The sequence below is a fragment of the Sesamum indicum genome, linkage group LG5 (genome assembly GCF_026168435.1).
Source record: "Sesamum indicum cultivar Baizhima isolate 11 linkage group LG5, ASM2616843v1, whole genome shotgun sequence".
Taxonomy (NCBI): domain Eukaryota; kingdom Viridiplantae; phylum Streptophyta; class Magnoliopsida; order Lamiales; family Pedaliaceae; genus Sesamum; species Sesamum indicum.
In genome coordinates, this window is record NC_142661.1 from 14,483,375 (window position 1) to 14,495,318 (window position 11,944).

General features: G+C 32.8%; 1 protein-coding gene across 7 annotated transcripts; it reads left to right on the top strand.

Moving 5' to 3' along the window:
- Positions 1-964: 964 nt before the first annotated feature.
- Positions 965-11,256, top strand: LOC105162124 (uncharacterized protein At2g24330). Of its 7 annotated transcripts, none has more exons than XM_088880893.1 (7): positions 965-1,170; positions 2,274-2,409; positions 4,171-4,289; positions 5,500-5,756; positions 8,266-8,410; positions 9,203-9,312; positions 10,351-11,256. In XM_088880893.1, the coding sequence occupies exons 4-7, from the start codon at positions 5,502-5,504 to the stop codon at positions 11,014-11,016; spliced, it is 1,176 nt and encodes a 391-aa protein (XP_088737019.1). In that variant the 5' UTR covers positions 965-1,170; positions 2,274-2,409; positions 4,171-4,289; positions 5,500-5,501; the 3' UTR covers positions 11,017-11,256. The 7 variants fall into 7 exon arrangements, with proteins under 7 accessions (XP_088737019.1, XP_011078380.1, XP_011078379.1 ...); XM_011080075.3 differs by having other exon boundaries at positions 966-1,170; positions 5,471-5,756; XM_011080076.3 differs by having other exon boundaries at positions 966-1,170; positions 2,320-2,409; positions 5,471-5,756.
- Positions 11,257-11,944: the final 688 nt, after the last annotated feature.

Here is an 11,944-nt window from a genome sequence, read left to right on the forward strand (position 1 = left end):
CAGATGATGGCATGCATTTTTCCCATTTTTCTTATCACCAATTCCTAATAACTCACTAAGAGTAAATTTCTACTCTTGCTTTGTATTTTATTTTTGTAAATAAGTAAGACTAATTTAGATTTATGTATTTGAATATAGTTTTTATGAAAAATAAATTATATAATATAAATAATACATTTAAGTAACTTTTTATTTTTTATATTTTTATATAAGATTGGATATGTGTAAAACTTAATCTATATATTTAATAGAATTTCATAATTATTTGAAAGTAATCATCATACTTATTTGAAAGTAATCATCACTAAAGTAAAAATTCAAAACTACTATGCTTTGCCTATTAAAAGTTAAAGTTTTATTTTAGGATAAATTACAACAATTTTTTTATAAAATTTGACATAATTATGAATACTATTTCATTATTTGAAAAACTACAAATACTCCCCTGATGTTTAATAAAATTGTGTAATCCTTGCATTGAGATATAAAATTATCGACTTTGCCCTCACTGTATTTTTTTATTTTTTAAATTTATAAAAAAATCAAACAGGACGGACAAAAAAGCGTTAAAAATTATAAAAATAATAACCACTCAATTCATTAAAAGAATCAGAAAATTTTAAAAGATAAATAAACTTATAATTCTTAATTTACAAGAGTACTTTTGCCAGTTCACCATAAAAATGGATGGAAACCTAACAGATTGGGCTAATTGTTAGACAATCATTAAATTTAGGGAGGGTATTGGTAAATTCAAACAAGAAAATATTCGTAATTATGCCAAATTTTAGAAAAGATTGTTGTAATTTACGCTTTATTATATATAAAAGATCTTTTTATAACAAAATATATTTATAAAAAAAATTATTTAACTTAGAATATATAAATATTCATGATGTATAGCACGTATTCTACTATAGTATTTATAATTTTGTAAAATCATAAAGACGGACTATGCATTGAGACCGGATATATTACTTTTTCAAGAGAAGAGGACTCCTTTTTATTCTCTTTAGGAACGAAAAAAATGTTTTGATGTTTTCCATCTCCAAGTCCTCATCATTTTGGTAGAAGAAGGCATTTGAAATTTTCATTCTGCTATTGAAATGATTCTCTCTCGTCCTAAACCCATTTCCCAACCTCGCCCTCCAACGGTGAATCAAAGTTAAGGTAAAAAATGAATCCTATTTTACGGTTTACCACAATTTTTTGTAAATGGGCGATGTCCTCTTTTTCATGTTGGGGGTTTCCTGTAACATGTATGCTTATACTTCATACTTTTATTCATTTTATTGGGAAAAAGAATTATATTGTTGGTTTTGATATGTTTTGTGTGTACTATCTATTGGGTTTTCAGTTTTTTGCTTTTGATTGGGATTTCATGTGTTTGCATGGGGCGCATGAATGTATTGGTTTATATTTTTGGTGTTTGTTTGATTGTTAGATTTGCAGATTGTGCTGTAATTACTTTTGATTTTGTATGTTTCCTTTTTGATCAGCTGATGATCTTCGATTTTGTACTTTTGGGGTTCTGCGTAGTTGCATTTCTTTTGTCCTTTATTGTTGTTGAACGATATTGAGGTACTCATTTTTGTTGTGGATGCCCCACCTGAGCTTTATTTGTACTAAATATGGGAGTTCTCAAGGTTGATGAATACTAAGCGTAAGGCTATAAAGTTTGAAATGTGTGCATGTCTTTCTCATAAAATAACTAAAATTTGTTAGGAATTGCAAGTCATGCTGACATTTCAAGAGTTTTGACTAATAGATTCATAGCCTTGAATTGTTTGTCTTTCTAGAGATGGGTTTTACTACTGCTTTTTTTTTTTTCTTTTAAAAAAAAGGAAAAAGAAAATTGAGTAAGGATAAGAAACAAGTTTTCTAGACTCAGATTCCGAAGAAAGTTGCATCTAATATTCATGCAACCCTTGTGTCAATCCATCTGTATTTTTCACCTTGAAAATTGTCTAAAATATGGCAATAAATAAAGTCCTATGTACGATTTACTCAAATATTCCACAATTTCGCCTCTATGTTTGAGTTTACTTATTATTCCGTCAGTGATTGATTACTTTGGTAAATTTTTCAGTTCAACTCATTATATAATGAAACAAACTCCTCTGTGTATGAAGTCATCTAGGTCCCCAAGAGTGGCAAGACTGAAACTGAAATTACTTTATCTATTTTCAAGATGGCACGTGTGATCTTCCAAAGCATATTTGGACGTTTTTGTTTTAAAGTTAAGCTTGATAAGTCCTCACTCTTCATATTAGGAAGGCGCTACTCGACTATGAGACCAGCATTTATCTCTGTTTGTAGTTGTTTGTGGTAGGCAATCCGTTGTTGCATGGTTATCAGACTTAATGGCGAGAGGGGTATGAAATAAGGGAGAAGAAGAATTTTAAGAAGGTATAAAATTCTAGTTTCCACTTTGCTGTTTGTTTTTTCGATTCCACTCAGGCTATTCCTTGTTCGACAATGAATACTCCAGAGGATTGAGGAAGCAAAACTAAGTTAAATTAATTGTTGAACTCAAATTAACATTAGATTTTTTTATACCATTCATTTACTTTTTGATGCCTCTTAATGATAAGCAATATCTTTAAGAAAAAAAGTAGGAAAGTAGATATGCTTTTACATTGGCTAACTTTTATTGAAGTCAAGATAAGAGAGGAATGGAGTATCAGACAGATTCAATAATCTAAAGAAAGCAAGTTGCTCATGGATCCCTAAACCGTAGATGAAATAAATAAGAAAATCCAAAATGAAAAATAAAATTCGATTCATTTAACTGGAACTATGATGAACTGTGTCATCTATTGATCCATAAATATGAAAACTATGAGCGAATGTGAGATTTGTCAAGTATGATGAACAAAGGTTTGTCGCATATTGATGCTGATTTTTGTACTTGTAAGGAGAGAAATGCAAATATGGTTGATGCTACAGACGTTGATAAGGATAAAGGTGGAATTGAATTGGATTCAGAGGGTAGAATGAGAAATCAGAGGTGTGACTATAGATCGGGCAATAAAAAGACATATGGAAACGATTTAGATCCTGTCCAATCCAATGACATGATAAACCTGTTTATTTTCGTGCTTTTCATCCAGGTTCAGAAAAGACAGCTTTTGGGGCTGGTGAGAATGGAAAAGGACGAAGAGGGAAGTGGAAAAATTGCCTAATAAAAAATTGAGATGATCCAAATGGGAATAAAGTTAGTCATTAGATTAATTGAAATGGTATAAAAGTTGGAGGACACAGTTGGGACCAGTTTTGCTCGATGGGATTATGGATTTCATATTCTGCACTTCTTTATTCATTCATTTGTACAGCTTTTTACGAAGCTTATTAACATTTAATGTTCTGAGCTAATTTCTAATTTTCCTACAGCGTCCTTCCTTCCACATTGGAATGTATATCTTGCTTTAATAACCTTAATAACAATTTATTCATGTCAAGAATTTTAAATTTTTTCCAGATTTGTGTCCGAGTGTCATGATGTTAATCTTATCATTAGTTGGCATCAGCTCTTTTAAATTGAATGATGAAAATACGTCATACAATATCAGGTTGGTGATGAACTACGAAGTCAACAAAGAGAGGGCATATAGTTAGCATGTAAACCATGTTGAATAAATCATGTTTTGCCAATAATTAACTATCAACTGTGGTTTATACCTCAATATTTCATATAGAGAAGGCTTTTTCTAGTCAAGTTCAGATTGTACTTGAGTTAATGCTGGTATCACTAGTTATTTCAATGTTTTAATTACCTTAGTTGTTACCTTGTTTCATCTTTGTGTTAAATTTGATTCTGAATGTTTAAAATTATGTCTATATTTACTTACAAAAGGACAATATGAAGGAAAAAGTTATTCTAATGTATTTGTGTGGGAGAAATTTAGACTTGCATTCTTATTTTACACATTATTGAAGAATAAGAATCACACTTAAATTTTTTCTTTAAATTTCTTGGCCTGTTAAAAAGAAACATGTGAGAAATATTGGTTTTCACTAGTTTAATTTTTTCATTTACCAACCTTCGTTGGATTGTACTTATGAATGTTGTAGGCAAAAGTATTAAGCAAGTGATTACAAATAGCCACACAGCAATGTGAGAATTCCAGCTTGTCTAATCAGATCTTATCTTATAAAATACCAATACAGGAGTAGTCTAACCTTGGCAATGGGGGCGCTTAGGTGGGGGATCATTTGAAAAGACTACGTCTTGCGGTGAGGGAAAGGGGAATCATCAATTTATTAATTCCAACCTACGGAAAACTAAGGTGATTCCAACTATCTCCTCGCTAATAATATTTTTTTTCTTGGTACTTCCTTCTCTTCTAGTTTGAAATAGTTGTCTTCAAATGGATTTGGTCTACGAGTTGGCCTTACGAGACAAGGGCTACGTTTTGCTCATCTGCCTTCTGGCACTTGGTCTTCCAAGATGAATACTGGACTTCCTTACTTTACGAGGACACCATCGCTAGATTTAAGTGCTCCTCCCTGGTCAGGGTGCTTGACTGCAAGACCCACCCGTCAAGCAGGGATAAAAGTCGGCCTTAGTGATCCAACAACGCCGAGTGGAAGGGCCATCGCTAAAATGTACTTCTGTTGTAGCCATTGACAGTTAAAGCAACCTGGAGCAATTGGAAATGATTTTGGTTACACATAGTCTTGCAATAATGAAAAAGCTTCCAATCTTCTCAAATTTGCTTGAATAATTTTTGTTGTGTCATCATGCACAGGTGGAGCTCATTTGCCAGTTTTTCATCTGGTTGAATATTTTTTTATGTGCAATCCAATTAGTTCAAGCTGGCACGAGTACTTTTCAAGCCAAGCTCAAGCTTAAATTTTTTTGTTTGATGGCTCATGCAATTTTGCATTGTTTTAATGTTTTACGACATAACTATAACATTGCAAATCAAAACAACCAAGTAGTGGTCTAACCACTTTTCTGGCCTGACATTGTTTGCCTATATGAAGGTGACAAGTGCCAAGTGTTTGTTTGCTTTCTAAACTTCTCTGTTTTCTTTTCTCTTATCTCATATTTCTCTATGCTCTCTTCTCTTGCACATTATCTCTCTGGTTATTTGGTCGTATTTTCGTTTGTTTGACCTTCTATTACCTCATTGTTTCTTCTTTTCATCAAATTTCATTATTTTCCCCCTTATTTGGCACGTATAGGGTGTGCCTTACTAAATAGTATGCATATTTTTGAAGGTTAAATACATGTAAATCTAATAATGAGGTTTGGTTTGCACGAAAATCTTATTTTGGCATGTAAATCTTTCATTCAACTAATTGGCACTTTCCACTTTGGTTGTTTTACTAATTTTTTTAGCTTTAGAAACATAGCTAGAGGGTAATAAGTTTGAACTGATCGGAGCATGATATTTCATGTGCATTGATCACGTTAAAAAACTTTGATGCAATTTCCCTTTCTAACTTGACATATAATATGTAGGTAATGTGAAGCTGGCATGTAATGTGCAGAAATGGCTGAAGAATCTAAGAATGATGCCGCGGAGTCTATGAAATCTACAAATACTGAGATTAAGAGGACTAAGAAGAAGAAGGGAGTGCTGTCAGGATTATGGGGTGCATTATTTGGAGCACATGGGGACGATTTTGAGAAGAGGTTGCGACATATATCTAAAGAAGAGGCTGCTATTATGGCTAGAATTACAAGGCGTTCTCATAATCATCGGAGAAGGACTAGGCATCTGATTACTTTTTCTGTTATCTTTGAGGTACACTACTTTCATCAACATTTTCACTGATTAAAATAGAAAGTTGATACATTAATCTTATTATCTGGTTATCACTAGTTTGAAGACTGTCTCGAAATTGTTGCATTCCCTAACTAAGTTGATGGGCCAAATAATTTTGCTGCCAAGCACAATTTTGATGGCGATTGTTGACTAAAACCGTATTGATAGCAGTCAGCAAGTAAAATTCTATATTCTTTTCTCTTTGCTGAAGTGTAATTGTGTAATCTATGTTTTTTAAATATCTCCTTGCTGATAAGATTTATTTTGCCATCTAGTCCCTTCTGTGGTTTGTGGCCATTTATATAAACTTATTGTTTGGAAATCATAGAGAGTTGAGCCTACTTTTATGATAACTTTTTCCTAATTGAAAAGGTCTACGTAACATTTTTTCACTCTGTTGATTGCAAAACTATGATTATGCCTGGGGGTGGACCAGGATTGTGAGCATCCTAATCCAGATGGGCATGTTGCTAGAACGAGCTGTGAACAATCAGTCATTATCATATGAGAGTATAATTTGTAGTACCACCATTATTCTTGTTACCATTATTGATGATTTTTTGGTAAATATGATATAAAGAATGTACAACATTATTAATTGCTAATCCCCATCCTTAATTGCTTATTCGGTCTGTTTATTTTATGGACACAAATGGAATTTATATGTCATAAGTTTTCTTCTAATTAACTAAGGGCAAAAGATAGAGATCTTGAAATTTCAGGGAACGCTCTTTTTTTTGTTGATTGTGTCTACATACTGCGGCCTCTTTCTATGATCTTGGGTTGTTGTAGTTCTTTTATTTCTTGTTTGGATTGTTAACTTACTAGGTTGCATCTGCCTATTTTAACACTCAGGTTCATTATAGAGAAACCCGTCTTTATGGCATTCCTCTCATTACTTCTAATCAAAATCAGTCTTTATCTATTTTATAACCTAGGAAAACTAGATTAGAGAACAATAGTTTTCATCAGTATGTGAAGATCTCCAAGTTAATCCCACTAGGTTGCTCCTGAATCTTGCATGTGATTGTGCAAGTAGGACATAGAATATATGTGTGTGTCTGTGTTTATATGTATGTGTATGTGCAGAGGGAGGTGCTCGTTCTTGACATTTTGGTGGCCCTAGGGCGAGTAAGAAAAAAAGATGCACCCTAATGAAGCATATATAAAATAGTTGATCCATGACGATAACTTTCTTTATTATAATTTTAGCTGAGCAATGCCTTAACAGATAATATGCCATATGCCAAAAAAAAAAAAAAAAGGAGGACAAGAAAGTAACAATATGATAGTGACTAAATAATATTACTAGTTTGACTTACAGACTTTTGATGTAAGAAGCAACATGTAGCCTTAAGTCAAGTAGAAATAGCACCATCCAAGTAAAAGCTCCAGCACCCAAATAGAATTGTGGTGGAGAAAAAAATCAAACCTCAGAACGCTATATGATGAATGTATATTACTTGAAAAAAGACAAGGTAAAAAAATTACAATTCATTTCTAACAAGAACCTCAAGTAAAAACAATACAGTCAGTATATAATAATTCTTATATAGTTTTTCCTATTCTTATTAAAATAGGCAATCACTTTGTTCATTCCCAATTGATCTAATATGTAGCACCCTCCGGCACTACAATTATAAATTAAATTATTTCAAAAATCTTATTTTTCTTTTCAATAAATATAATATTTTCAAATACAACTTTGTAATTAATTAACCAACTCTAATTTAAATAGTCAAACTCATAAAATAAATTACTTAACCAACTCTAATTTAAATAGTCAAACTCATAAAATATTCCAGTTAATCAGTACATCGATCAATATAAATTACAATTAGTAAATGGAATAATCAAATAATATAATTATATAAATTAATAATAATTAAAATCTAAAAAGTTCCTTATCTGAGTTCGGAACTTTGGTGTGAATGTGTGTGTTTGTAAGGTGTGAGTGTGTGTTTTAAAGTTTGTGTGTATGTGTTTGATTTTGTTTTAATTTGTCTGTGTAATCCTTGGACATAGAGAGATTATTTTACTTGTATGTAGGAGCAGAATATATATGGCTTTGTAGGATTGCTCCAATACACTCCTATATATATATAATGTGTATATACATACTAATATTATTATTATTATTATTATTATTATTATTATTATTATTAGTTGGGCTGAATGGGTGGAGGGCCCCCCTGAGGTTTGGGCCCTAGGCCGTCGCCCTAGGCGGCCCACCCTCAGGAACGGCCCTAGGAGGAAGGTATATATTATTTATGTATATGAGAAAGAGAGGTAGGGAGAGGGAACTTTTAGACTGATACTTCATATTGAAATATTCATTTCCTCGGATAGATGAATGGATAATCCCCATGTTTGTGTTGAAACTATATGGTTCCCTGGTATTCTTTCCGTGTTCCTTCTTTTACTTAATATTGATTCTCACTGAACATTGTGGCTGAGAATGAAGGTTTTTTACTTTTTTCTTCTACAGGTAATTGCAGTCGGTTATGCTATCATAACCACAAGATCTATAGACTTGAACTGGAAGATGAGGGCATCACGAGTCTCACCTATGTTTCTTTTTCCAGCATTATCTTACATTACTTATTCAGTGCTTAGAAGCTTCTCAAGGATGTGTAAGTATTGTACTCTTTCTACAAAGAGGACATTCAAAATTATTATGTTCTATGTCTGTTCATTTATTCATACTTTGGTGATGATATGACTACACCTTAATTTTTGTTTTTTTATGTTTTGCAATACTTATCCAAATATAAAGCTTGTTATTAGAAAGTGTATAAGGTATTCAATGTGGTGATGACAATGTATTACATGTATTGTGTATACATTTATATTTTGTACAAGTTGTCACATATATATATATATATATATATATATATATATATGGTATTCTATTTTATTATTTTTCTGTAATAATAATTATTGTAGATTGTTGCAGAAAGAATTCAACTATCTTCATTAGTTAAAGATTATGAGTAAATTGAGTAAGAAGTTAGAATTGTCTTCACAAGTTTTTCAGAGTCTGAATAATGTTTGAATAGATGGTTATTTGACGTCCAACTTTCTATATGTACAATTGTGGACTTGGGGGAAGATAATAGTTATTGCCATATTGAAATGGAGGGAGATACAGGCCAAAGTGTGCTGATGCATAACCATTTCTTTCTCATTCATTTTGTTTTCTTACCTTGCGCTACTTGATTTTAATTTTTCTTGCCCCACTAATTACGATATTCAACATCATATTTTAACCCAATAGGTTAATTGCTCTTTTTTTTTCTTTATTTGATTCGTCTCGTTTATCTTGGATGATATAGTTAAGCCATTAATTTTTCATGAAAAATGTGCAACCTTGACTAGATATACCTCCATTGACAGTTTCACATAATGCCAAATTTTATTTACAGGTGACCAGAAGGACCACAAGACTTTGGAAAAGCTTCAGGCTGAGAGGCAAACCAAAATAAATGAACTAAAGGAGAAGACAAATTACTACACTACTCAACAGCTAATACAGGTAATGGGTGAGAGCTAGCTATTTCTAGTGCTTGTATTGATTAAATTAAGCTATTTACAACAAGTTCAATTACTCCCTATGAGATTATGCATCTTTCGTGCTCTTTCTTTTCATACTTGAGGAAGCTAGAAAAGAAAACCGGTAGTTAAAAGATGCATGATTGAAATAAGTATCTATGGAGGTGGTATTATTATGTGGTTTTGGTGGAAAAGGTCCAAGTACATGGACCAAAATGGGTTGGGTTTGAGTTGGGACTGGAGAACTCCAATGCCCCCCAAAAAAAGAAACAAGGTTCGTTTTGTTTGATCAAAGCATTTAATTTAGAAAACATAATAATCATCTTATGCACACCTTTTAGACTACTTTCATAATTATAACATTTACATAAATCTGATCTGTATGTGATTTTATATCTTAAAAAAATTTACTTTCTCCCTCATTCTGATTGTTGGTGGATATTTTTTGTATTTTCTCATGTTCTTGTACTCTTTAGCTTCTTAGCAGTATTTTAAATTATTTTGTGTGTTAATCTTAAATTTCGACTCTTTTGGAGTGCTTGATTTATTTTGTATTCTGTAATATGATTTTTCACTTCTATATTTTGTTTTGTACTTTGTATGCTTATAAATCATCTTTCATGGTTTTCTTTTTATTACATGCCCCTTTTTGTCATTTTTGGTCATTTAAAAGCATAATCATTTTTATTTCTTCTTATGAGCATTTAGCTCTGGTTTTCAGTAATTTTACATGCCCGTGTTCAATTGTCTTTTATGAATATTAATAATTTATCATGCTTATTTGTATTCTTTCCCATTTAAGGTTTACTTTAGTCAGTTTGTTTAATTGATATAAGTAGAAATGCAGAGTTGCGGTAGAAATTATATAAGTAAAAAGAGAGGTACATGATTAATTTACATAATCCAAATCCAATAAAAATCTAGTTGGGTAGCGTCTGACCCATTGTTCTTAGCCCATCAGGCTATTCATTTTGTAGCTAGCTTTCATGTATTAGATTTTTATATGGAGCCTTCAGTGCAGAGGTATGATCCTGATCCAGCAGCCAAGGCAGCAGCTGCCACGGTGCTCGCTTCCAAGTTGGGTGCAGATTCTGGTCTGAAACTATATGTGGCGGATGATTCTAACCTTAGTGATCCTACTGGAAAGAGCAATGATGTACAAGTTGCAAGAACTACTGGACTACGCCAAAGAAGGGCGTCTCACTCAAAGACCAATAGCATCGAAAGTGGATCAATTCTTTATGCTGAAGAAGAAATGCTTAACAATGTTGGAGATGAGGATGGCGGCGTGTCTCAACAACACCCATTGGTTATGAACCATCACCCTCAAACGGGTTTGAGCTCAAACAACGGAGGATGGATTGCTCGACTTGCCGCATTGCTTGTGGGAGAGGATCCAACCCAATCATATGCACTTATATGCAGAAACTGCCATATGCACAACGGGCTTGCAAGGAAGGAGGACTTTCCGTACATCACTTACTACTGTCCGCATTGCAATGCTTTGAATGGGCCAAAGCAACCAGAGGATCGCCTTTCTGCTTCCAATTCCCCGACTATGACCTCCTTGGCAACTCTGGAGGGTGCAGAAGGTGTACTTGTAAATAAGGTATGTAGTCCAGGTGGTATGACTGGGGATAATAAGGTTTCTGTGAGCGGTAGTCATGTAGCTACTACTGTGGGATAAAGTTGAATTTGTATTTATCGGTGGATCAATCGATTTATAGGAGAGTTTGTATGCGTGTAGGCATTGATCCTTCCTCATCAAAATACCGAACACAAAATGGTTGTTAGAATTTGTGATTGCAGAAACGAGTGAGGTTCCCCTTTGCAGTTTGTGCAACACAAAGTGTTGTGATCATTACTTGGACGGAAGGTTATGTAGAGACTTTGTTTGTATTTATTTTTTCAAATTAACTTTGATCGATTTTGGATGGCCAATTCGGAAAAATAATGTAACTTCGAATATGAAAGTGAGGAATTAATTTGAATCTTTGGTTTTGAAATTTTTAGGTGGTAGAAAATAGGTAAAGTTGAAGAAAGATATATTTGGCTTTGGGAAAAACGCAATTTACCTTCAAAGAAATGTGCAAATACCCCCTTGTAAAAAGAAAATAGCAAATTTACTTATATTTTTGTAAACAGAGCAAATACCTCCTCATGCCCAACAGTGCATTACATGCGCCTCTCTCTGGATATGATATTTAATCAATAAAATATTATTTCATATATTAAATATGTTAATATATAAATGTATTATTTATAAAAATAATATATATATATATATATTGTAGAGTGGATATCAGACAATCCTAATCAACTATTACAAGAGATTGGAGTACAAAACTCCTTAATAATTACAACTCGAATATTACAGAAATAATATTAACAGTGAGAACAGAAATTAACGAAATAAAGAACAAATCAAAAACAGATAGAGATAACAGGCTCAGATCAACCAGATCCAACAGTAAGGGGTAACCGGTCACAAGAGTCCCGTACCCAAGAGAAACCGACCCACGGTAACGCCAAGGAACCTCTCAAAAACCCGACCACAAACCCCAATCACTCGAATTTCTCTATCTCTCAGTCACAAAGACCTTCAAGCTTCACTG